Source organism: Lagopus muta, chromosome 1, assembly GCF_023343835.1.
Source record: "Lagopus muta isolate bLagMut1 chromosome 1, bLagMut1 primary, whole genome shotgun sequence".
Lineage (NCBI taxonomy): Eukaryota > Metazoa > Chordata > Aves > Galliformes > Phasianidae > Lagopus > Lagopus muta.
Window position 1 is genome coordinate 88,011,265 of NC_064433.1, and position 26,402 is coordinate 88,037,666.

Genomic DNA, 26,402 nt, shown 5'->3' on the forward strand with positions numbered 1-26,402 from the left:
GAGATTGTGGCTCATGGGTGAACTTAGTATTCATGGTGGTAGTCAATAAAGAAAAAATTACAGATGAAGTTTGGTCTATAAACACCTCACGGTGTCCTATGATTTCAGCAGTATTAAAGAAATCAAATAACACTTTATGGTTGTAATGACGAGTTTAAAGTATGACTTAAGGGAGGAGGGCATTCAGTAAGTTTAAAATTGTACATAAAGCTTTTTCCTTTCTTATTTGCACAAAAAAAACCAAGATTGTAATATATTCAGTACCAGTACTTGTTACTCAACTTTAAATTGTTCAGGTACTGGGTTTGTCTAACAAATTTGTTTTGAATTGTCTCTAGAAGATATGAATATGAAGCAAGTTGGTTTACAACTCTGCTTAGATTAAAACTGCTGAAGAAAATAAGCCTTACGTGTGTGATCTGTTTTTTTTTTTTGTCGTTGTTAAGCAATTTTGTTAAACAGCAAAATAAGCTGTTTTTAATTCTTTCTTTGATATTGTTCTGACTTAAGGACTTCAAAACAGTTTACAGCTGAAGGCTGACAGTTTAGTGGGAAGACATCTCATGACTGGAAAACATGAACTTAGTTACATCGGTGTGTAACTAAAGTCTCTTACGCGTTTGTTCTATTTGGCAAAGCTTTGTTCAGTTCGTGTAAGGATACTGCTTTGAACTGAGGTAGCCTTTGTTGCTGCACCTCATTCCCCTCTTTCTGAAAGTAATGTTTACTATTTGGGACTTGAGACTTGAAACAACTTTCTTGCATTGGTAGTTTAGGACTTGATAAAGGCTTTGAACTTGTAAAGGATGAACGTTTGCATATTGTCTTGTGTGCACAAATGTCTTCTCTTTCTAAGCAGAAATGAGCAATTGCTCATTTGGACATACAGATCAGTTCTAATCACTGTTTTATTATCAGTGTTGAAATGATGTCTCAGATTTAAGTGAGACCAAAAAAGCAGAAGCAAGGACTACTTGCCTTGACAATGAATGAGATTGAGGCTCTGTATTTAAGAGAAGCAAATGGACCTTAATAGCTGAAAGTTACTGCTAGCATGTAATTCAGAATCTGTAATGCACTGCATATAAGCAGCTTAAGAGCAAACGAGAATCGGAGATTCTGTGTGTTGTAGTCTTCCCTTCCGCTTGCGGCTTTTAGAAATATTGCTATGCCTGTGCTGTAGGAGCTGTTACAAACTCATAACGATGGTTCTTTTTTTGCTGTTTTTTTTTTTTTTTTAACAATTCCTCAGGGTCTCTCTGACTTGTCTGAAGTGGTCCGCTTGCTTTTTTAGTTGCAAAACAACATAGTTGCACGTTACAATGGCAGCGGATAATGGTTAACCTTTTCAACTGGCAGGTGTGAACTTCTTGGTTTCCTAATTACCTTGCTTTTCAAAACACTGCTTCTGATTATTTGCTGTATCTTACTAGTGAGAAGTAGCTTTGAATTACCAAGGAAAATGAAAGGAACACAAAATTGATTCTTTCCTTTAGAATTTCTTCTACTTAAGTGCTGTTTTTTTGTTGTTTTTTTTTTTTTGTTAAGAAAACAAAACAAAAATGAGTGGAACAGCTGCACCAGTTAAAACAACTGTATTATGCCCTTTCTAATTTACCGTTATGAATTGTGCTTATGTTTAGGACTGTATTTTATTTTTTTTGTGGTGGTTGTGGCTCTTAAAAATCAAAACTAAAACAGCAAAAATGAAAACCTTTTGCATCAAGTTGATGATTACTCTCAGTTTGTGTTGAAAGAAAATATTGTGGTTACTGATAGGTAAACTATTTTTTGGCAGATGCCCCAGAAGTTTCAGTAACTGGATATGATGGAAACTGGTTCATTGGAAGAGAAAATGTTCAGCTCAGATGTAATGCTGACGCAAATCCATTACCTATGGAATTCATGTGGACCAGGTAAATATTTACGAAAGAAGGACTTGTGACATGATTATGGTGGTATAATCTGAAGTGGTATTGTAAACTAAACAGACTATGTAACTTGTAGGATGTAATGGTGTTAACCAGCCTTCTAAAAATAGGGTAGAGGATTTGTGTGTTGGAGAAGGTCCAGAGGAGGGCCACAAAGATGATCAGAGGGCTGGAGCACCTGCCCTACAAAGACAGGCTGAAGGAGCTGGGCTTGTTCAGCCTAGAGAAAAGAAGGCTGCAGGATGACCTCACTGCAGCCTTTCAGTACCTAAAGGGAGCCTACAAACAGGAGGGGAGTCAACTCATTGAAAGGGTAGATAACAACAGGACAAGAGGAAATGGTTTTAAGTTGAAGGAAGGAAGATCTGGGTTGGATGTCTTCTGGTGGAAAAACTTCTAGGGGAAGCTCTTTACTGTGAGAGTGGTGAGGTGCTGGAACAGGTTGCCCGGAGAGGTTGTGGATGCCCTGTCCCTAGAGGTGTTCAAGGCCAGGTTGGATGGGGCCCAGGGCAGCCTGGTCTAGTACTAAATAGGGAAGTTGGTGGCCCTGCATGTGGCAGGGGAGTTGGAGATTCATGATCAAAGTTGACTTGAGGTCCCTTCCAACCCTGGCCATTCTGTGATTCTGTGGATATGGATGGGTATATATTTTTGAAGTTCATGAGCCTGGACAATTTATTGTTACTATTACAATAAAATCTTTGGTAGTTAAATTAGCATAGCCTGTATGTTGTTTTATATTGGGCAGTTTGATACATCTAGTAGGGAATCGACCATTTGATTAGCTCCATTTTAATATTACATGAAGTAGATTCTAGATATGTGAAAAGACTTATCAATACCTGCATTTTAAAATCTGTAAACTACAGTTGAGAAGGCAAGTACTTCTTACTGAATTGTGGAACTTATCATGTTTTTCAAGAGTGTTTAAGTAATTGTCAAGGCTAATAAATGCAATATTCAGCTTAATGGAAGCTAAGCTTTGAATGTATATCTCTAGTTTAAATAAATAAAACTTAATGTAGATGGGTGTTCTGAAATAATAGCTTAATTTAATGAGTAAGTGGATGGGGTGACCCTACTCTGAAATTTATTGTGTAGCTTTTGCAGCCGTGGTTGTATATCAGGCAAGAAACAGAAAAAGATGATAGAAGTAAACATAGATCAAAATTGGCACTGGATGGAGATGGATAAATGAAATAAAGCTACTTGAAATTCATTTGATGCTTGTAGAAATCAAAGAAATAACTTCTGTGAGGACAATATGAATTCATATGCAGCAGTGTTAAAGTGTTTCTGTTGGTAAAATCATTGGAATATTTACTGTTCTTCAGTTGTAATCCTTTTCCCTGCATTCCCAGTGGCAGTTAAAAATTAGCATATAAAAATGATAATCATTGTAGTGTTGAGAAAAAGCGGAAATGATAAGTTGACAATAACTGAGTGCTGGTTTGATGGGAAAACTAAGCATTACAGTCATGTAACAGACTTGATCCTAAACGTATGCATAGGCGTATAGAGTCAGTATTGAAGAATGGTGTTGTACTGAAGAATTTGATTACACTTAAATGTTTTATCTATATGCTTAACTTAAATTTAGTATGATGAGAGATTTCATCACAAAAAAACTGTTTAAAGTAGTATGCCAGGACTTCAAAAGTACTACTGCCTTTTTCTTCAGATGAGCTAGGTACTCACTGCTTTGATTTAAGCTTAAGAACTAGGCAATACAATTATTATTTACAGAAAAAATATGTATAGCTTTTAGCACTTGAAGCTTTAGAAGTCACTATTAAGTCACTAAGGCAAACAGTAAGTCAACTTATACATGAAAGACTTAATTTACTGGAGTAAAAGGAGTGTGCTTTTTTGCTTTAGCAAATATGAAATTGACCTGAGTAGCTGTAACACTAATGAATGTTGAACTTTTAAGGAGGAAAAAATTATGCGTAAGGAAAACTTGAGTTGTTTAAGGAGGCAAACTAGATATATTGAAAGTGTGTGCTTTGTAGTGTTTTTCAAATTATAACTTTTTTTTTGGTGTGGTATCCTAGAAGCTTTAATTGCTGCAAGTGCAGTGTTGTCTTTGCAGCTTAAGGTTGTAAGGAATATTTTAAAATGCTGTGTATATTGAAAGCTCTATTCTACTGTTTACATTTGTAACAAATTGACTATCTTATAATATTCTTCAAAATGAATAATTTAAAATATATTGCTAATCATTTGTATCAGCTTCATATAGCTGTAGAAACTCTATGCAATAATCTTCAGAAAAAAGAAGGAAAACTTCACAGGTTAATAGCAAACCTAGTATGGTGTTGAGGTGGCTTTTGTTTTGATGCTGTTTATCAAATCTTATTTGCTAAATGCTTGTATGGTATGCAGGCCTGGTGATCATGCTTGATTATGGAGTTAGTTAACTTTTTAATGGTTAAATGAAAGGAAGATGAGATGCAACAAGATTGATTTAGGCATTAGATCAGGCATGTTTCAATAGGCACTTGACATCTATGTTAAAATAGTTCCAATTTCTGTCTCTGTTCTCTTTTGTTGTGCTCTCATAGTTGTTATTGAAATTATGTTTAGGATGCTTTGGGAAAATAGTAGTTTTGGAGAAGTTGGTTGATTTTTGAGTGCTTTTTATCCAGTTGATTCCTGAAGTGGATCACTAAGCATCACACTGAATTAAGATGCTGTAATGTAGAAGAGATAGATATTAGGGAAGGCAGGTTGAGAGAGAAGAATCTGTTTCAGCTCCTGCTGGGAAATGTTAGTGATTTTTATCCTGTAAATTAAGCTTGCACTGCCAGAAATATTCTTTAGTATGATAGCTGAAATGGCTGAAAAAGACTGTTATATTATCTTGACAGCAGTATAAATTCATCCTAGTTTAACTAATAACTTCTACAGCTTGATTTAGTTTGTTCCTCCATCGTTTGTTTTGAGATGGCTTCCTTAGTTGTTTTAATTTGTAGGTATCTTGCAAGTGCCTTACTAGCCTAGTACTAGGTGCATTTTAACCTAATTACTTTAGGACTTTGGTCTTAAGGATTTACAGCTGAAGTATAGCCAACTGTTTTTGTTTTAGGCTGGATGGACAGTGGCCTGAAGGACTGCTGTCTGTCAACAATACTCTGCAGTTCAACAGCCCATTGACTTACAACTACACTGGGACTTATATCTGTAAGGTGACTAATTCCCTTGGTCAGAGAAGTGATCAGAAGACTATCTACATATTAGGTAAGTCTTACTTAGCGACAACAATGTGTTGACTCTAATGTTTATAGCAGTTGAAATAGCGAATTTCAGGCATCAAGTGGCGCTTCAATATGAGTCTTTTCAGTGTATGTAAGGTAAGTATGGAGTTCAGAGCTACAGTGAAACTTGGGATCAAACTGGCTCTTCATAATAGCAGCAAAGAGTAGAAGTTCTTATGGATGAGTTTGTTGCCGTAGTGCATCTGAGATTTACTTCTTGGTAGATTAACTTGGTTTATCCAATTCTACCTTGTGTTTTAGTAAGACTTTGACTACAATAAATAATACCTGGTCCATAATGAATGTTAATGGGGAACACCTGTCTTCAGAGAAGTCAACGATGCAGAACTCCTATTTGCTCATCTGCGTGGCATAATACAGGAAACTGGTTTTTCTTTTTAGCACTTGTTCTGTTGTGAAAAATACTCGTATCTATATAACAAAGTACCGTGACACCTTCTGTAAGAGAACACCATGATTTAACAAGGTATACTTGAATAGCATTGTGCAAATGTGAAAAAGCTCTCCCAAACTCAACAATGGATTGTTTAAATTAATATATTAGCACTTATTGATCTAATTTTAGTTATCACTTAAGGAAATAAGACAGGAAAAACTAGTATTTCACTTCTTGTGTGTTATTGCTTTTCAGTAAGTTCCCAACAGTAGTTATTTCACAATATGAAGGAGCATTAAAATGTATTCTGACAGGTTACAAGCTACATGAAAAGAAACATAAATGATTTCCTAAAAACATAAAACTAAACACAAGCGCTCAAAAGGTTGAGATGAGAATGAATGCTTCACATAAAAACTGAAGATAGAGGATGCCTAAAGCAGTGTCTGTAAATTCATTTTGGGTAGCTAGCAGCATTTTTAGAAGGGACAGTGATTCAGTTAATCATACTGACATAATCATGCTGCATGTCAGTCTTTGCTCCATGGAGGGCCTTTGTGGAGAGCTGTTCTAAATAACTATTTAATGAGCTAGTTATCTAGAAATGTCGAAGTACTAGCAGACAATGGAATTACTTAAAAACAGAACATTACATTTTACATGGAACTTGATTCGTGGCTATGCAACAGTCTGAAGATATTGTTCTATTGTGAGAATTAAATCATGAAAATTAGCAGATTGTCATTTGATTTGATGAAATATGCTCCTGGAATGTAGCATTCCAATACTCTGTCATGAGCCCTGTACTAATGTTACAGAGGGGAGAACTTGACCCAACTTTGTAACTGTTGGAGTTGTCAATTCTGTGAATACTGTATGCTGTCAGTAGAACTTCTTTCATATGACTGTCACGCATAAAAATATAAGACTGCAAATATAATTTGAATGGTAATTTACTAACATACCAGAAGGGCAAGCGTGAATTCTCAGACTAAGTTTTTGAAAAAGTGAAATAGAAATGCATGCCAGTTGAGCTGTAGTTTAAGGTTTCTTCTAGCCCATGATAAACAACTAGAACTAGTTCACAGCAAAGATAGTTAAGCTGCATTAATGTTTTTTGTGTGCCTGTTTCTCAGTTTTACTTAGTACTACTTATTTTTGCAACAACTACAGTGCAAATCTTAAATTTTTTTGTAAGGTTCAATTTTGGAACTTCCTATCTAGAGATCATTCAAGACTATGGTTCTACAGGTTATGTGAACCAGTAATAAGAAACACTTCAGTTGAGGCAAATTAAATCTTGCTTCTTAAAAGCATAATCATTATAATCTTGGGGCATACAGCATCGTGAACATCCAAGAAAATATGGGTGACTTTTCAGGCAAACGAGAATCTGGTGCTACACCAGTGCATATAGTGTTCAAATAATGCATACACATTAACTAACACTAAGTATCTGACATATCTGTAATCTCTTCTAAACTACTTAGAACAACAAAACAATTAAAAGCGATGTGTATCAACTTATGGAAGAGTTGATTAAGGAAGCAGTGAGGTGTTCATCAAGTCCAAAAATTGTATTGCTTTCAGAAATTAATATCAATCTCATTTAACCGTGACTATGAGAGTAACTTGTGTGTGTTAACTGGATTATTAAACAACTGAAATGTGCTTGAAATTATGTAGGGTGAGTAGATTGTGTGAAATGTCTCTTATGTAATAACCATCCTGGCTACTTTGTGGAGGGGACAATCTGATAAGCATAAAACGAGACTGAAATAGTAAAATTTAAAGCAAGCTGCTTACTCCCTTTTTACTCTTAATTCTGTACTTAACTGATCAGATACTATCTAGTCATGATGAGTGACGCCTGTGAATGTCCTTCTCTCATCATGCAAGCATGTAGAGTCATAATTTAATTTTTTATTTCTCTATCTCAATTTCTTTATCTTTATTTCTCTATCTTCCTCTGTATAAGACCTGGCAAGAATGTTACTTGAAGCTCGGAAGCTAGTGGACGAAGCTATGTTATCATATTATCTTTCAAACTTTAATAATGAGCCTGTCAAGGGTGATTTGTGGAGTTAATGTTTCTGAGCAGTTATGGTACTGGTAATTGTAAAGCTTTAGAAAGTAGATAGCTATTGATTTGAAATGTGTCATAGGTTTGGAATGTAACCTGAGCAAAAATATTTTTTTGCCTTAATATGCATTAGTATTTCAAAATAGTTTACAGGCATTGTTTTACTTTGACCTTTAGCTTAATACCTTTGAATTCAGGAGACTATAAGAGTAGTTGACAAGGATTAGATGGTAGATACGTTAGATTGTAGCTACAGTGAATGATCTGTCTTGATGAATTGAGCAACATTAAAATGGTATCTAAAGCCAGGGGGGTTTCTTTAATTTACTGGTACAGATATCTTAGCTTCACAGTATTTTGTTCGGTGATGTGAAGATACTTCCCTTTGCTGAACAACTATACAGAGCAAGTCATGCTGCTTATGGGATTTGGAGGTGATCAAGTATTGTTAAAGTTCCTGATCTAGCACTGCAACAACAAGACTTCCAAAACTCGTTTACAGCTTAATGTGTCAACCACCTAATCTGGTAAAAACATACTGACTTCCAGTACTTCATGTAAAACAGGATTCTTATTTTCCTGGCAATTTGTTCCTTTGCTTACATTGTTGTGGCCTAATTCCTTTGCATTTAAGAAGTGACTGGTGAGATTTATGTTCAGATAAGCTCATACTTGCTTCCTTTGTCACCTCCTTCAAATCTTCTCTCTAACAATTTCAAATCTTCTTTGAAGGAGGTAGGTTTTTCTTTGAAGGAGGTAGGATGTTCTTCATTTCATGGTAACAGCTGTGTGGCCATCCAGAGCATGGCTTGTCTTTCATGTTACTGTCGCCACTGCTGAAAGTACCACCCACCATCTGCCTTGCTGTACTCTTATCCACTGCTTGATCTTCATAAACATTCAACAAGCATCAGTGGGTGCCATTTTTCTGTATGGAGGAATTCAGTTATACCCCTTTGCTTTGTATGCATCAGATGCCATTTTGTCAGGCAGCCTCTCTGCTACCACCTGCTGCAAAGCAACAGAACATTGATGGGGAGGTTCAACCTTTTAATTCTCTACCACCATCATCCTCCTCTGATGCTGTTGACTAATATAATAAAATAGGAGTCATTAATTTCAGAGCAACCCTTGTGCTAAATACCACATCACTTATTGTGGAAAAATATTGTGCTCTGCAGTTTGTTTTTGCAGTGATATACTGGTTGGTACTAAAACAGAACTTTTTAAAGGTAATGATCTGTCTGATTCTAAGGATTGCCTCTTTATTTACATGTCTTTAGGACTTAGCTTCTGTTGACTTCGAAGATAAATCTAGAGCATTTGAACAGGGATATGCTGCAAGGGGATTGAGAAGGGCAGATACAGTGTTTGGGGTATTAGGTGAATCATGTAGTTTACTGAACTTCATTATATAAATTTACCTGTCTAAGGTACGGTTCATGTATTGGAAGAGGTGGGAAAACCATATCAAGAACCTAATTTAAGGGAAGAATAACAATTGCATGACCTAAATAAAGCAAAACCACTGCTGAAAGATGTTACCAATATTCTCAGGGAATATTTGGAGACAAGTAATGGAGAAGAAACAAACTATAACTGTATCAGGACTGTGGTGCATTTTGAGAAGGTACTAGAGCTATGCTTGATATAAAGAGTTCATCTCACCTTTCATAGTAGAAATGAATTTCAAGCAAAAGTTACAGTATGCTGTTTTATGCATCAAGGGATTGAGTGAGTTTTTTCAGCAGTGGTAGAATACAGGCTTTTGACTTTTCCTGGTTTAATCAATTATAGTTCCTATTTTAATGAGAATAATAGCCATATATAACAGAATAATACTTTTGTGCTTCTTCACTTGTCCTTACTACTTCAGCACGTACATCTCAAGGATTTGAACAAGGGCCCCCACCACAGTAAGAGACAAAGAGATAACGTAAAATGTTATAAGTTAGGAGGTTAAGAAAAATATCAGTAGGAAATAGTTTTTAAATTACTATATAAATAATTAATGTGGAGTTAAACAGTGTGTTGTGGAAAAGCATAAGGAATGCAAAGAAACAAGTTGCTGATGAGGTGAAATATTACCGTTGTGAAGACAACTAGTTGGCATGTAGCATCTAGTTTTTCTAGGTTGTGGTGGTCAAATATGCTGGGGAGAATTGTCCGAAGCAAGCTCTCTAAATTAAGATGTTATACAAATGAAGTTTTATGGAGTGGAGGTAAGGAACTTCGGTATTCTTGTTTTCAGTGTTGTTTTGTATTTGTGAAATATGCTTAGAGTGGAAAGTATGGAAAAATTATCTGTATGTTTTCAGAAAGCTCTGTGTAAAATAAGAAGGTAACACTGCATGTTCCTGATCGTAATTAATCTTACAAGTAAGGAGAGCTGTCATTCTCTTATGGTAGAAGATACTGACGCAGATGGACAATAAAAGTTGCTATGATTATACGCTCCAGGAATGCATATAAACAAATGCTGAATTGCCTCTACAACTGTAGTCATCTGCAGATCAAGATGCTAACTAGGGTTTGTAGATAATGCAGTTCAACAACTTGATAACTTGTGAATAAGATCTAACAAATGTACAAAAATCTTTTATATTAATAACAGTATGAAACAGCAGTAACAATTATGTGTGGTAATTAAACTTTCCAGGATGCATGTACTTGTGAATGTGCAGGATAAGACTTAACCTCATTATCAGAGGAAATGGGTAAAGAATTTAGTGTATGTTTCTGTGTACGTACATCCTGGAAGTAAATATTGCTGGTACTATCTGAAATTGTATGCTAAGCTAACATCTTGTATCTAAAGTACATTTTTCAAGACGGAGAGGCTCAAATTTAACTTCTTGATCTGTGGAATTGTAGGACATGGGAACCCTGGTAAATTTGGATTACTTAATCTCTACTTCTTTGTTAAATTATGAAACTCACTTTAAATCCATTTTAACTAAAATCACAATCTGAACTCCTCTTGTTCATTTTGGTAGTGCATCTTCCTTGTTCAATTTCCTGTCTTCTGTCAAATTAATTCATTTACGTATGCCTCCCTAACAAATCACCACTTATACATAATCAGGTAATATGATTATCTGCTTTGAAAGTCTATATAAAATGTAACATGTCAAGCTTAAAATGTTAAATTAAAATGAGATCTGTCTGAAATACAATATACAGTCTGAAATACAATATGCAATGATGATCAATAAGGCAATTCTGACTAATGTGAGAATTGTCACAGTCTCTGAATAGTAAAATTACAAATCATGCATTCTTAAGCTTATGTTTCATCAGATAACTGGATGCTTAACAAATTTCCAGTTGTAGCAGTTTTACTTTTTGCGGTGGTAAATTGAGGGTGCGTCTGTAATATTTAGTAGTTTGATGAATCTTGCTTATGGGCATTTAAATAACATGGCTACCTGACTGTCAGCGTAATATTCTCTCTAAAATACTTAAGCTGTAATAATATGTTTAGAATTAATTGCTTTAGTTTTTTTTAAAGCTACCTTACATTGGGTGAGGCAGAAAGTTATTTTTATTTACTTCACTGCTGAAGTAGAAACAGGTATTGCATGTCACCTCAAAGTTGGCTGGGTTAATTTCAGAAAGCATCTTTGCGTCAACAGCCCAAGACTTGAAACCTTGTCTTCAATACAGCTGCATACATCTCCTCCAGTAGACTTAAAGAGCAAAGGAAAAACTTAGTGCTCAAGAAGCACTCAGTTTCTGGCAGTCTCTTGTTTTCTTGCAGTCTGACAAAAAATTTGTTGTTTTTTTTTTTTTTTGAATGAATGTAGAATTGTTTTGAGGAGTCAAATTGGTTTCTACGAGGAATGGGAGAGAACATTTTTTCACTGTAAATCTCCTAGTTTCTATCTTGAAATTCTGAAAGCTCCTTGTTCAACGTAGTGTTATGGAGTTTAATACGTGCAATTTTAAATCATGCTTCCTAGGGTTATGCTAACCCGAAGATGAAGCTGAGTAAGGTATTAATGCAACAGATTTTGGAGAGAATAGCTTGAAATCAGTAGTTCATGTGCTGCTGAGTACACAACTCATAGTTTTTCATTCTTATAATACTTAGTACCTTGAACAATATGTAATGGGGGAGTTTGGAGTCATTTATTCTATGGCATAAACAATTTGATTGAATATTCCTAATTGCTGTCTGGAAAGGTAGGAGATGGGGGTTTTATATAATAGACAGCATTCTTCCACAAGGGAGGTTAATTCTGAACCATGAACATCTGAGTAGAAAAGCAGCTTGCTTTGAGTGCAAGATAGCTACTTAAATATAATTTTTCTTGGCACACTTGAAGGAAACTTCCTACCCTGCAGCACAGATCAAACCAAAATATACTGAAGTGGTTCAAAGCTTGTAGAAAGTGTAAGACTTCATAGTAACATGAACTTGAGAATGAAAAACTATTCTTGTAGAACATACCCATCAACTTTGCTTTCTTAACTGATTTAGCTTGCATTGACATTCTGTGCCTTTTCTGTGTCTTGTCTACTTCTTTGCTCTTTTCATTAGATCCTCCTACTACTACCACTCGACTGCCCACGGTTCCCTGGCATCCTTCGACTGATGGCATCACAGGTTTAGCAACAGAACCTAGAGTAATAGATTTCCCATCATCAACTTTGCCAGCAATGCAGGAAGACACTTGGGGTACTGTCATCGGTAGTGCTGTGGGTGGGGCCCTCTTCCTCATACTGGTCAGTGTTCTGGTTGGAATTATCTGCTATAGGAGAAGACGGACGTTCCGTGGTGACTACTTTGCTAAGAACTACATTCCACCATCAGATATGCAAAAAGAGTCTCAAATAGATGTTCTTCAGTCAGATGATGTGGATTCTTACCCTGACAGTATAAAAAAAGAAATAAAGCATCCAATGAACAGCTTAATATCTAAAGATTATTTAGAAGACCCTGAAAAACCAGAGTGGAACAATATAGACAATATTAACAGGTACCAGGAACGTTATGAAAGACCGATGGATTACTATGAAAGTGGAACACTGGGGATGAAGTATATGGGTGGTGTTTGTTACGATGACAATGAAGAAGACTTTGTTTCTCACATAGATGGCTCGGTAATATCCCGAAGGGAGTGGTATGTGTAGTAGCCACTGAAAACAAAACTTGTATTCACAGTTCATTTCATTGGCTGATCACTTTCAGATTGTTTATACTTACGGGGAGGAATAAACTTTTTGAAACTGATTTTTTTTGGAAGGTTTTTATATTGTGACTTGACAACTGCAAATATTGAATTTGGGAGAAATGTATTTGAGCTGCTTTTTTTCCCTATGTTGTACTACTGTCTTAGATTTGGGTTTGAAAGCGGAATGCTTATAATACGGTTTATGTCAGAGGTTAAAAAAGAAAAAGCTAAATTAAAGTTATCATTCAAACTTGTTAATGAATATGAAGTGGCTGTCTTGGGTCTCTGATTTAAAATTAAAAAAAAAAAGTTTACGTAGTGATCGAATAAAATTTTGTGGGGCATTTATTTTGCAGATGTAGTAAGTGAATTACTCAAATCTAGCTGCCATCTGTGGTAATCTTAATGCTTCTATATAACAAATAATTTACCAGTTACAATGAGTTACAGTGGAATCAAAGCTTTATTTTTCATTTTCTTTCTGCACAAAAATGAATACCTCTTAGCATTTTAATGAGCCTTCTTGTAACGATGTACTTAATAGAAGTCATTGCACTGAAAGTAACTTATCTATGAACAAGGTTTTGAGAAGTAACTGTAAACTAGTAAAAGGCTTGTTTGAATAAGAAAATTATTTTTGTATAGTCATTGATTTATAAATCTTATGTGTATATATACATACAATATGGTATTTTGTTAAGCCTGTACTTGTCGGGATGTCAGAATCTTTTATTGAACATCAGTCTCCTTTTGCAAGTACAGTGAACCCTTTCTGAAATGGGTATCTCAAATTTAAACTGGATGCAGCTAGTAAGAAAGGTTCAATGGATTTCTAAGCTGGAGGTGGAAGCCAACTTGAATATTTTCTGGGATGCCAATAAACATTGTGTGCAAGAGGTGTCAAAATGTTTGCTGGAGTTTATACAACCAGAAGCTAAAACAATGGTTTTACTCTGCTTCTGTGTAAGTTAGAATGTTTCCTTTGAGAGTATCTAGAACTTCAGATTATTATTAGGGAAGTGAGCACTTGCACAGCTGCTTTATGTAGTGAAAACATGCAATGCAATGATGCAACTACAGAATCTTGTAAGACAGCAACTGAGATAAAAATGTGCAGTCTCTGTACTGCAGTGGATTTGTTTTCACTGCAAACAATTTAGTGTTTTAACAGTGTGCTTGAATTGTAGAAAAATGGATTCAGAATAAGAAGGAATGGTGTGCAAATGCCATTTCAAAATGTCTAGCATGGAAAAAAATGAAGCTGAGAAGTCTTAGGATTTGAAGCATGAAAAAATGGAAAAAAAAACCACTGAAATTTGAAATGAAATGGGTCACATGCTTGCAGCTACTTCATAAGTGGAGTTTGTTGCTGGAATTACTTTGCTATCCTCATGATCTTTGGTAGTTTAAAGCATTTAAAGCTTTACAAAAATAGCTGTTTTGAGTGTTGTAGACAATACACTGTGATTGCATATGACTGCATGTCTTCAAAAAAAAAAAAAGGATTAAAACAGTTGTATTTGAAATTCAAATGGAAAACCTTCCCTGAACAACTCAAGTTCACATCTGGATTAATGGAATACTGATACATAAACCAAAGTCTCAAGAACATTAGAAAATTATATTGTGTATCAGTAGCTAGAGAGCAAACTCAGAGTTTGTTTCTAGCTAAGGGTTCTGATGCAAATTATTTTTGGAATAAAGAGACCATACCTCTCTTCAAACAACAGTACTTGATATGTCATCTTTAAAAGATGGTGTTACTTAAAAACCGTACAACCATAAACATTTTCTCCACATGGTTTATCTTTTCTCTGTGGAGTTTTTTGTTGCTTTTTAAAGAAAAGAATATATATTTAATTCCCATTGGTTAAGAAGTTGAAGTGTTTTGGTGTTGAAACTGATAATAGGTAGAGGGCATACAAGTGTTGCTATGTTTTTGTATATTATGTCTGCTGTTTAAAGAAAAAAAGATTGTAAGTATAAATGGCTGTTGTGTGAATAAACTTTTTATTACATTCTCGAATATAGGTAGTGTTTAAAAAGTTTGACAGACGCACTTAAAAACAAAACCACAGGCATTAGGAGCTATTCTAATTAGACTGTTAAAACAGCTTTTTTGCATCTCCTCTTGGAAACCCTAACCTTTCAAAATGAGTTGCTTTAGAAATTACTTGAAGACTATGAACCTTAGGAATAAGGGACAGTTGCTTTCCATACAATTGCACTTCAAACACTGTAGATGCACTGTGTAGGATAGAATTTGGGAAAGAACCACCACAAGAAAAGGCATCCTCTTTACTCAGCTGCTGTAGTTCTTCTTTAACTATGCGTTGTAACTTCATTCCCATCTGCTTACACCTATTGGTGATCAAAGAACGATGTAGCTGATGCTATGCATCTGAAGTGCTCTCTGGCTTGTTATCTTCTCAAAGTAGTCTGGGTTTTCTTATTGTTCATCTTATTACACTGAAAATCTGTTATCTGGTCAAAGCAGTTCAGAAAAGTAAATTAAGTGAGCACTGCAATAATTGCACTTTGCTTTTTGTGTACTTGACGTTTACTTGGATATTGCGGTGTTTCCTGGATGGAAGCGAATGGGTGGCTACTTTTCTCACGGCAAAAACAGAGTTCTGTGTCTAAGTTTTTACTGAACCTAGTCCTATGTATTAACTTCTGACAACACTTCCTTAAATGAGATGGCACTGTGTGTAATCTATATTTAAGCCATTTAAAATGCAGCAATTGATCTTTCTGTTGTCTGATGTGCCCATTTTTTTTTTTTTTATGAGAAGAGGGGAATTAAAGTTTTCATATATATGATTCTTGCATATATGCTAGTATGTGACTGGCAAATAAGGCTTGTGTTAGGAAAGCTGTATGGTAAAAACAGTTGTCACCTAAAGCGATACATTACACTGATTTTTCTGTAACGTATTTGTTAAAATTAAGGGATAAACTCATAATTTCAAAAATTAAAAAAAAAAAAAAGCACACAACAACAAACACCATCTTAGTTCTTTTTAATACAGTTTTTTCCTGTTGCTTAAAAATGTCAGTGGTTCCAGGGGGTTATTGTTGCCAGGACTTTCATATGCTTTTTTCTTTTGAACTCAGGGATGAGGAAAGGGGTGCTTTAGTCCAGTGTAAAATGACATTTGAACTGCTGAAGAGTAATTAATAAAACAGCTTATATAGTTGTTTTGTTCTTGGATGTTTAGGCAGCTGAAAAGGCTCTTAGAATTCCCTCAGCTAGGAAGCTAAATTGAGGAGGATTGTTTAATGTTCAGAGAAAGGATATGAACATTTCTGAAGGGAAATAAATGGGGTATGTTGCATTAGAAATGTAACTGTAGAGCTGTGTTAACTTGAAACGCCTTCATTGCTGTCTTTCTGATTCTGTATCAATACAGATCTGAACAGTTGTTGCTGTATGCCACTGGTAATTTACTAATAGTGGTTTTAATGAAGCCCGTGTGAATTATTCCTGTTGCACAACTTTCGGATAGGTTACTGGAAGTTGGGAATGTTGAATCTAATGTTGAAGCAGAGCTTGCTAGCAGGTTCACATTACTTTTAGAAATCTTCTACAACTTAGTGAATTCCTGGTGTAGCAAAACAAGTGATGTTTAATGACTGACGTGTGCTCATTCAGTATGACAGTTTGTTAAGCATAAGATGTAGCACGGCTATAGTCAAATGAAAAACACTTTTTTTTTTTTTTTAAAGAAAAAAATGTTGCTGTTCTTCACATACCCCCCCCTTATAAAGTTTACTAGTACAAATGGCTGTTTCTCTTAGCTTTAGGTAGTAGAGAAACATAACCCTAGCAGTTGCTTTAAGTGTGAGCCAAGCATAAATGAGTTTGCATTGTTCTTCATAGTATTTATTTTCTTGATTGTATATTTCACTTTTTCTTTCCTGTAGACTTAATTTGAAGAGATCACCAGTAATATTATAGTATTTCCAGTTTTTTTTAATTCATACCTCGTTCATGTAAATAGTATGTGTTCATCTTCATCTTGCCTTGAAATTTAAAATTGGAGCACGTAGCCAGTATTTTTTAAAAGTAGTCAGTGAAATTGATATTCATGACTTAAGATTTTGCTTAATTTCACCAATTTTTGAAATGGGCGACTGGAGCAAGGATCACAAGAGTGCTAGCTAGTACGGGAAGTGGCTTTCTGGTGATGGAGAGAAGAGGCCTTCCTCAGAGCAACACTGAAGTAGCTTGTTTGACAATTGAAAGTATGTGAACTTCATAAAAGTGTAATCTATGCTATCACATTGCAGATATGCCATTTAAGCAGACATCTTCTGTTGCTGTAGCAGGGGCTGTGATTGGAGCAGTCCTTGCTCTTTTTATCATTACCATCTTTGTGACAGTGCTGCTGACCCCAAGGAAGAGAAGGCCATCCTATCTTGACAAAGTGTAAGTATGTACTGAATTTTTTTAATTGAGCACAATGTGTAGAAAATACTTAGTTCATATCATAATTCAAATGACTGAGCTTCTTTAGAGTCTGTACGTGGTCATGACTTTAGGGCTGTATTCAGGGTAATCATGTAAAAACCATTTGCTTTTTTTTTAATGAAGAAGCTAAGGATTTGTTTCAAAGGTAGTAAATATTCATTTACGTATTCTTCATCTTAGTTCTGTTTTCTCTTATATTTTTCTAATTGCTTAGAGTTTGAGCTAGAGGGTAGAGGGAGATCCATCTTGACTTGCCACAGGCATAAGAACTACTGGTTTATTGTAACCATAGCCCAAATATGAAAGTAAATTTTTGCTCTGTAGAAGTAAAGGTCCACTAACATTTATCTTACTGCGCATGTGAAATGAAGCAAGCACCTATAGGTACGTATGCTCAGGAACAACTGACTTAATGTGCTTCCTGGCATGTTAGTTGTTAAGCTTCTGATACAGCACATGGTTTCTTGTGTTAAGCACCAGACGTCACAGAATTGTGGGGGTTGGAACGGACTTCTGGAGATCATCTAGTCCAATCTCTCTCCTAAAGCAGATTCCCTGCAGTAGGTAGCACAGGGAAGTGTCCAGATAGGTGATATGGACATGCAAAACTAAGCTAACAAATTCTGGAGGGATTTAGTCCACGTGGCTACCATGTAGACCTGATTTGGAGCATGCGTTAAAAAGTGACGGTGGTGAATATCTGTAAATAAGTTCTTGGGTTTTTTTCCACATATACTGTACACAGTTAACACTTAAATTGTATGGGAAAGGAATGTCCCTCATCTTTTAATGCTTATTGAGGACTAGAATAATATGCTTGAATCTCTCGATCTTGGAAGAGTCAGGTGTTACCCTATAGATGAGAAACTTCTAAAGTGACTAAAATAACTGTTTGGCGTCTGTTTCTATTAGATTTTTATAATTAAAGAATATTTACATGAAGTCTTAGGCATTTAAGTTATTAGCCTTTTGCTTTTGCTCAGATAACTCATAACCGATTATGTGCAAGACTTTAGTTACAAGCCTTTTCTGACCATTCAGCATGATTTACAAATATGGCTTGTCATCCTCTCATACCTTGATCTTTTTTAATACAGGATTGATCTTCCGCCCACTCACAAACCATCTTCACATGAGGAGAGAGCATTCTCTCTACCACAGAAAGAAACTATGATTCAGGTGAGTAAGGGATTATACGTAGAGATAGAAAGTGTTAACTTTGGGTTACTTTACTTTGAATTTTCCTTGCTGATAATGTACAGAGACTGGTGGTTCATAACTAAAAGGTTTCTCTACAGATGTGGTATCTGAATGTTTGTGTTTTCGGTGTTAATGTAGTCTTCAAAGATTTGGGAGCTGGTGGATAGATCCTTTTTGTATCTCTAATACTGTTTGATAGACTTCGTTACTATTGAAGTAGAAGTTATGCTTGAGATTCTGTGGTGATTCAGGTAATACATGTAGCTTGATTTAAAAAAAGCACCTGTTGTATGAGGAGCAGAAACATATTGGACTTAACAAAAGACTTGAGCACCATGATCTTTTTTTTGCTGGTAACAATTGCTTTTTTTTTTTTTTATAAGTTACTATGGTTTGAGTTGTTGGAATATTTTGGTATTGTGGCTTTGCTGTCATTAACTCAGAGTATGCTTTTTTGATTCTCATTGGGAATCACAAAATCACTAAAGTGTCTGCAATTATCTATCTGCTTCCTTTTTTACTTGAATATATAAATCAGTGACAAAAGATTTTACATTAACTCCATGACAAGTATTTAAATTGTTAGTAGTGCTATACAAATGACAGTGGTCTGTGTTTTTTAAAGCACGTGGCTGTAGTCTGACATGGAAGTCTTAGTTATTGATGTTCTTAATAGCACTGGAAATTCTGTTGAATAAGATCTACAAGTGATTTCTAGATACTAAACCTTCCAAATATGAATTGCCAATAAAAGCTTTCCTCTATTGTAAGTAATGCATAAAAAGAATATTGTACATTATAGATAACAAGCAGAGTAACAATTCCTAGTGTTGTTGCTGAGTGAAGTGGGAATCTGAAATTTACCATTGCTAGTACAATTATATTGATATGATAGTCCAGAAAGTTTAATTGGCAAGAAATGTAGTGAGTTTTTATCGTTTGGTCTTAATGATGGTGTAAAACATAAGGTAACAAAAATAATGCTTTTTTCTTGTCAGGTTGAGTACCTTCTTGTGCTTACAATGATGTAACTCTTCTGACATTATCTTAGTGAATGCAATACTGATGGATCATACTTGTGTTAATACAGTCCTATACTTGAATTATGGTGGAAAATTATCTTGTGTAGTTAATCACAGGTATGGACTATTTTGAGTTACCAGCCCATCTGTAGTGCTGCCAAACAGTGAAGTGACAACAAAGAAATGCAGTTCTTTATCCTCTACAGGGATACTCACAGAGTTTAGTTTATACTCCTTTTATGAACTGTCTGCTATCTGCATTCTCTATGGTGATGCTTGCTGTGGATTCTGTTAGTGAGTATTTCAGAACTAAGAAAAATTGCAGTTGACTGTAATTTTTGTTCAAAGAACAAAATGTTTTATTCAAATACATTTTAATATAAAAATACTCATTTTCCTCAAACTAGGTATGCTTTTAAGTTGTTTTGGGGTAGTGGGGAGAGATCTAGTTTTCTTTGAAACCAGATGTTGACTTTAAAAGCAAGAGATTTTGGCATAACATTGTTAGCATACTTGTTTCTCTTTTATGAAATTCTGTAAAGCTGGAAAAAAAACTGAAGCTGGAGGCTGTCTTCCTAGCTGTTAATGATACTACTCATAATCATGTTCTGTCTGTTATGCTTTTGAGGCAAGTGCTTCTGCTTAGTCTAACAGACATGTCAAAAGACTACCTGTAGTCAAGACGTGATTGGTTGTATTGTTTTGTTTAGGAAGCCAATAGTTGAATAGCTGTCAAGAGGGGGAAAAAAAAACAAGTTAGCCTGTTACTGTGCCTTGTCTTGTTTGACAAAGTGTCTGTGCTAGCCATGCCGTTGGTTCCAAGTGCTGCAGTATCTGGACAGACATGAGAAGTGTGCTGGTGAGCCTCTACATAAAATATATTCAGGTGAAAGCTTCCAGTAATGCTGAAAGGAATGGTGGATTAAGTGTTGCTGTATTGATGACAGCAATAGAGCACATGAAATCTGAGCAGAAATCATAGACCACACAAAAGTGCAAATATAGAAGGATAGTGAATTGAAATGGTGTCTTCAGCATGCTCCACCAGCTGAGCATCAATTTAAGCTAATTGATATAATGTGCAGCTTTGTAAACTATTTCTATGGTTATTGTTCAAGTCAAGCGCAGTAGTGTTTTGGGTCACATGAAGTGTCTCAGATGTAACTGAATAAGCTGAAGTTATCCTCTTTGTGTATCAATAGAAGGTCTTTGAATTACATTTTATCTATATTGGAGCAGTATTATTGGAAGTTATTTTTTCTATGCTGACATTTGTGGATACCAATGTGTACATATTCCTATGTTTCCTTTAATAATTTGAGGAATTATGGTTGGCCCTAAAAGAGTGGGGGAGAGAGGAGTCCAAATCGAAGGGATATTAAATGGAACAAAGAAAATGACTTTTTTTTTTGTTCCTAGCAATATATTCAAGTAAACTTAAAAAACACATCTGAGGCGGGAACTCTTTTTTTCTTTGTGAAAATAGTAGTTATGTCTGGCTTGACAGATCTTTCCAAAAGAAAGATATAAAATCATAAATGAAGTATATTTTATAATGCAATGCATGAATATTCAGATCTTGATGTACCAAGAAATTATTTGGGCTTCTTGTAGCAACAGAAATAAAGAAATACAGTTCAGTAGGTAATTCTCTACCTGAGGAGTCTGGCTTGAGACTTGAAACATCTAAGAATACCTAATATACTTAGCTAAGTATTGTGGTTTAGCCTGACAGGTGGCTCAGCACCACACAGTTCTTCACTGACTTCTACCCCCACTCCACAATGGGATGCGGAGAGGAGACAACCAAGTAGAACTTGTGGATTGAGGAAAAAACTATTTACTAAAATAGAGGAAAGGATAATTATAGGACAAATAAAAATAAAGATATAGCAAGTGATGCAAAAGCAGTTGCTGACCTCCCACAGGGTGATGTTAAGCCATTGCCTCCCAAGCATCTTGAGAGAGAGGTGAATTTCAAAGACCCTTCAAAGCTCCTTCTGTGTGATGTCATGGTATGGAATACCTCTCTTCCCCTATTTTGAAAAGGAATACTTCTATTGCCATTAAAGAACTTTAACTTTTGATTGGATAGCTTAGTGTCTTAATTTCAGCTGGCACAAAGCTGTTTTCTTCATACAGTCTGGCATGATGCTGTGTTTTGGTTCTAGGAGAAAAAACAATGTTGATAACACATTGGTGTTTATAACTGCTAAGCAGTGTGGTTCAGAGCCAAGGCTATTCTCAATGAGGGGCCCAAGGAGCTGGAAAGGAACAGAATTAGGACACCTAAAAACAGACTGTGAGCTTGTATAACACAGTTAAAAGCATAAAATTGTGTAATGGCCTTGAATGGGTGACAATATTTTTGGATCAAATTTAAAAAATAATAAATAATTCTCGGTAGTCTCAATTAAATAGCATAATCTTTATTCATTTAGAGATTGACTCTTTTGTGTTCTTCTAGTTTTTTTCCTGATGGTCTTAATACAGGTGGGTCTTCCTTGAGGGAAAAGCAAGCATTGCTTTAGGCAGAAAGAACTGTTTAGGCAATCAAGATAGAATAGAAGAAAATGGGAAATGTAAATAGGTAGTTATCTATACTGATGAAGGATCTTAAAATAGGAGAAAAATATTAAACTGATAGGGAGTAGGATGAAGCACTGAGTCTTCTATTAATGGACTTCGAATGTATGAAGGCAATTTATGCTGTATGGGATGGATTCCCATAAATTAAAATTGTTAAATGTTGTTGGGATTAGATAGGACATCTTTATAATCTAAATCAGAAGTGCAGGATGAAGATGGTAGTGAGATAACTGGTTTAGTTCTTTAAAGAACTGTTTGAGAGAGTACAATTAGAGTAAAATTCTGTGCTCTTACGAAACACTGAAATACATGAAGATAAGCAAATGGAAGCTAGTGTACATAGAAGAGCTTAAAGCATCGGGTATGTAGTGTACTTCTGTATGTAAGCACTGTTGGGTAGATCAGCACTAGTTTCCTTTGACAGAATATGATTCTGAACTGTCACTTGCTCCTTGGCAGTAACATGTGGAATTCCAGTCTCTTGTAGTAAGAGTGTTGTTTTCATGCCCTTCGAGAATATTTCCTCTGTCAACAATTTTAACTGAATAAATGATCCCAGTGGAACTTTGTTTTGGCTTCCTAGAGTTAGCCTCAGTCATGTCTAAATCCACTGTTGGTAGAAATTCTAGGGCACATGGACTTCTCCTAGAACCACTCTTTATGTGGTGAATTCATGTTGTTTGCACTAACATGAAAGAGTACTGCATTTCCTAGTTAGTGATACATCATAGTTTGCATTGAACTATGGATTACAATCTGAGAATTTAAGTTTAAAAAAAAGTATGACTTTGTGGTGGTGGGAGGGGAAGAGTTAATAGGAAATACAAAGCAGGAAACTTGACAGAAGTTTGAGGAAAAAATAGGTCTGTGAAGACAGTGGAAAAGAATAGTGAAGGAATAGGGGAAAAAAGCATGAGATATTTATCAGCTTGCTTCACCATGCATTTGCAGATTAGGTTATAAGTAGCTCAAAAGAACTTAGTAAGGAGTGGTGATACCACTGAAGTATCATATATCACTAAAGGAGTGATTTCCACTAAACGTGGAAATAATAGAGAGTTGAATTGCTTGCTTAGAAGGGCATTACAGGTTTTATTTTTGTAAACCTAAGATTAAGAGGGAAAAGGAAAAAATGGTGTAACTTCTGGATACTCTGTATCACTTGTTATATTTTAAATCTGTAAATGTTTGAAGAATGGGGTTCCATGGGACTTAAATATCTGGGCAGATGTGTTCTCTGTAACGTGTGCAATGTATTTGGTGAAGCACAGAAAAGGGGCAAGTAAGCATTTGTTAGTAAAATAATAGAACCCAAAGTCTCCCAAATTAAAGGCAAGTATACAAAAATACACAAGAAGAGAAGTGGCATTTGGCTTGAAAAGTATTCTAAGTTAAGTCTTAGTTCATCAGTTTGTTTGGAAGTTTCTTGTATGTTCCTCTTAGAATAAAGTGTTCCTTTCCTTTTTTGTGCTTTTGTTCTTTGTTTAGGGGTAAATCAGGTGTTTTTAGACGTGGACTCTTTTTCTTAGACCAAAACTAACTTTCTATGAACATTGTGTTTAAGCTGATGAGTGCTGTAACTAGTAACCGCATGGGAATATTTTTTAACTTGCATATATGCATAGCTTGCTCTGAACAGTGCCTCCTATTTATTGCCATGGAAACTGCAACAGGGCACAGTAACACTACTTGATAGAGCAAATTCTTCACTACAAAATAGTATTCTTTCAGCATAGGTGGCACCATTAGCTATGCATTTTTGCTAGCAATGAACAAGAGCCTGTGTGCCTATCCTGTCATGTATAGGTATGTAGTATAGGTACTAGCAGAGGTGACATGCTGTTGCCACTGCAGAAACAACACCCTTGACCTCACTGTGCTCATATCCACTGTTTGGTCTCATCAGTGTTCAGCAACTGTCAGTGAATGTAAAGGAGTGCTGTATTTTCCACATGGAGGAATTCAGTGACACATCTTTGCTTCATATGCACTTCCGTGTCAGATGCCATTTGGTCAGACTGCCCCTCTGCTGCCATCTGTCACATGGCAATGACGTATAATGGAATCTTGGCAGAAAGGTTCAGTATCTGCTGCCACGTGGTTGACACCCACCTCTGATGTAGTGAGGCAACATAATAATGCAGACATCACCTTCGGAGCAGCTCTCATAGGCAGGTGCTAAGAACAGTGAACTGTTTTACTTGAAGTCATGAAGAGGAAGCTGTATCCAACTAAGTAGTTTTTTATGAACAGTACACAGTTATAGCCTTGTTGTTTCTTGTTTTGCAGTGAACACCTTTATAGATATTAGCTCTATATAGTTTGATGGTTATTTGTTAGCTTTGATTTTTAATGGTTCTTTTGCTCCCAATGCAATGCAGTTGCCATCGTCCTGTGGAGATAATTATAGGCACCATATCTTTGTCAGCTGTTTCTTTCTTTTTGTCATTTAATCCTATAATTACTAAGATTGTGCTCTGGTTGTCCACAAAGTTTCACTTTTCAAGGCCTTTCTCAGGCCATTGACTGCATAACCTCAAGCTACATTCTGGTTGCCTTTGGCCTCGTAGCCTATTCCATGTTCCAATAATGTTTTTCAGTTGTTTGCCTGCTTGGTCCCCTTGAGGTTGCTGATGGCCAAACAATAGTAAAGCTATGAAATGGACTAGTGACAGACTTGAACTAAAGCAAGTAGTCATAAGGTGCAGAGTTGTCTCTTTTCTGAATAAATTTGACAAGTTTACATAGCTTTCAGTGACAAATTAGTTGTTACTATGAAGAAATCTCCCTTTACTTGTTGTCTTTACACGGCATAGTAAGACTGCTGGAAGACATAATGATTCTTTTCCAAAACAACCCTAGAGATTGATAGAGGGTTGATTCTTTAAACAGAAAGTGACTGCAAGAGTAGAATGTATGTTCATCTAGAGCTTTGCAGAGTAAGGTTTAAATTTTGGAGTGGGGTGGAACAATTTCTGTGAGAAGTGCTGCTACTGGATTATAAGTTTAATGGTAGAAGTTGTAAGACTTAGCGTGGGCGAGACATCAAGACCACGCACATGCCTCTTGTTTCTTCCTGTATCTGTGCTGAGTTGTTCAGATAAATTCATTCATATCTGCTGAATCTAACAGTAGTCTCACTTCTGAGATGCAAGCAAATTTCCCCTTTAAACACTGAGCACATCAGAAGTTATGCAAGGCACTTGAGCATTGTTTAGCATGATCAGTGCTTGAAGCAAAATGAATGATGACTGAATAAAATGGTTGACTGTTCTGAGAGAGAATACAGAAGGGCAGATGTTTTTTCTCTTACGAAGTGACAAAGCATTACATAGAATGTTCTCTGCCTGTTGATTAAGACAAAATATGTATTTGCAGAAATGTGCTTAAATATTAAGAAAGCTTGCAAATAGAAAAATAAGATAGCCCACTGTAGGAAAATTGCTTGTAGTCCAAGCAGATTTTGAAGAGAGCACCTTCACTAGCTATTCAGGCAAGATATAGGTGATTGTACTTTAACCAGATGTCTGGAGGAGCTCTGGAAGTTCAGTTCTATCATTTTCTAGCTTGTTTTCAATAGCATGCTATATCACTATATCAGCCTGTAGTGCTGGTTTTCTAATAATAGATGATACCAGTAACTTGCTCTATATGTGCATGTTAACCGTACAATGTTAACTACTGATAATGAGCTACGTTTAGTTTTTTCTTCAGATGTGTAGGTGACTTTAAGCATAGCTTGTTATGGAGTATTTATGTACTTCATTATGGTTTTAGTTATCATTAATATGTAACTCATACACTAAATAAACCACAATTATGTCCTACTTATAGTATCGGCAGTAGTAATAGTCACCATCTGTTTCAAAAGCAGTATAACACACAGGAACTTGCTAAAATAGTATTTTCTATCATTGGTACATCTTCAATCTTTAAGATGTCATTTATCCCTTATTGAATATTCTAATGGTCAGGTGTAAAATCTGTGTTCTAGCATTTTTTTGTGCTTGTGTAATTATTGATGCTTTTGTTCTGTCTGCTAGCAGGTACACTTAAATCACGAGGCGTGCTGACTGTTGATAACGTTTGTTTGCTGTGTATGTTGCATCTGAAAGTATCAAAACTAAACAGTTACAAAGCCCCTGTGCAGCAATAGTTGTGTTATGAAATGTATGAGATACAAGTAGGGCAGAGAGCAATTACTGTTTGCTATCAGAGAAGCTCTGTTTTCACTGCTTGTCTTGGAGAAAACTGTTTAATAGAATAGTAATT

General features: G+C 35.6%; 1 protein-coding gene across 4 annotated transcripts in view; it reads left to right on the plus strand.

Moving 5' to 3' along the window:
* The window catches only part of NECTIN3 (nectin cell adhesion molecule 3), a 60,233-nt gene that overhangs the window by 30,822 nt on the left and 3,009 nt on the right, over nucleotides 1-26,402 (plus strand). For 2 of the 4 annotated variants that reach the window (XM_048933453.1, XM_048933455.1), the window contains exons 4-7: nucleotides 1,799-1,916; nucleotides 5,020-5,171; nucleotides 17,139-17,277; nucleotides 18,417-18,498. In XM_048933453.1, the coding sequence (XP_048789410.1) occupies nucleotides 1,799-1,916; nucleotides 5,020-5,171; nucleotides 17,139-17,277; nucleotides 18,417-18,498 (491 nt within the window). Of the gene's footprint in view, nucleotides 1-1,798; nucleotides 1,917-5,019; nucleotides 5,172-12,211; nucleotides 14,874-17,138; nucleotides 17,278-18,416; nucleotides 18,499-26,402 lie in introns of those variants that run through there. The other 2 variants (XM_048933454.1, XM_048933452.1) reach the window with 2 other exon arrangements.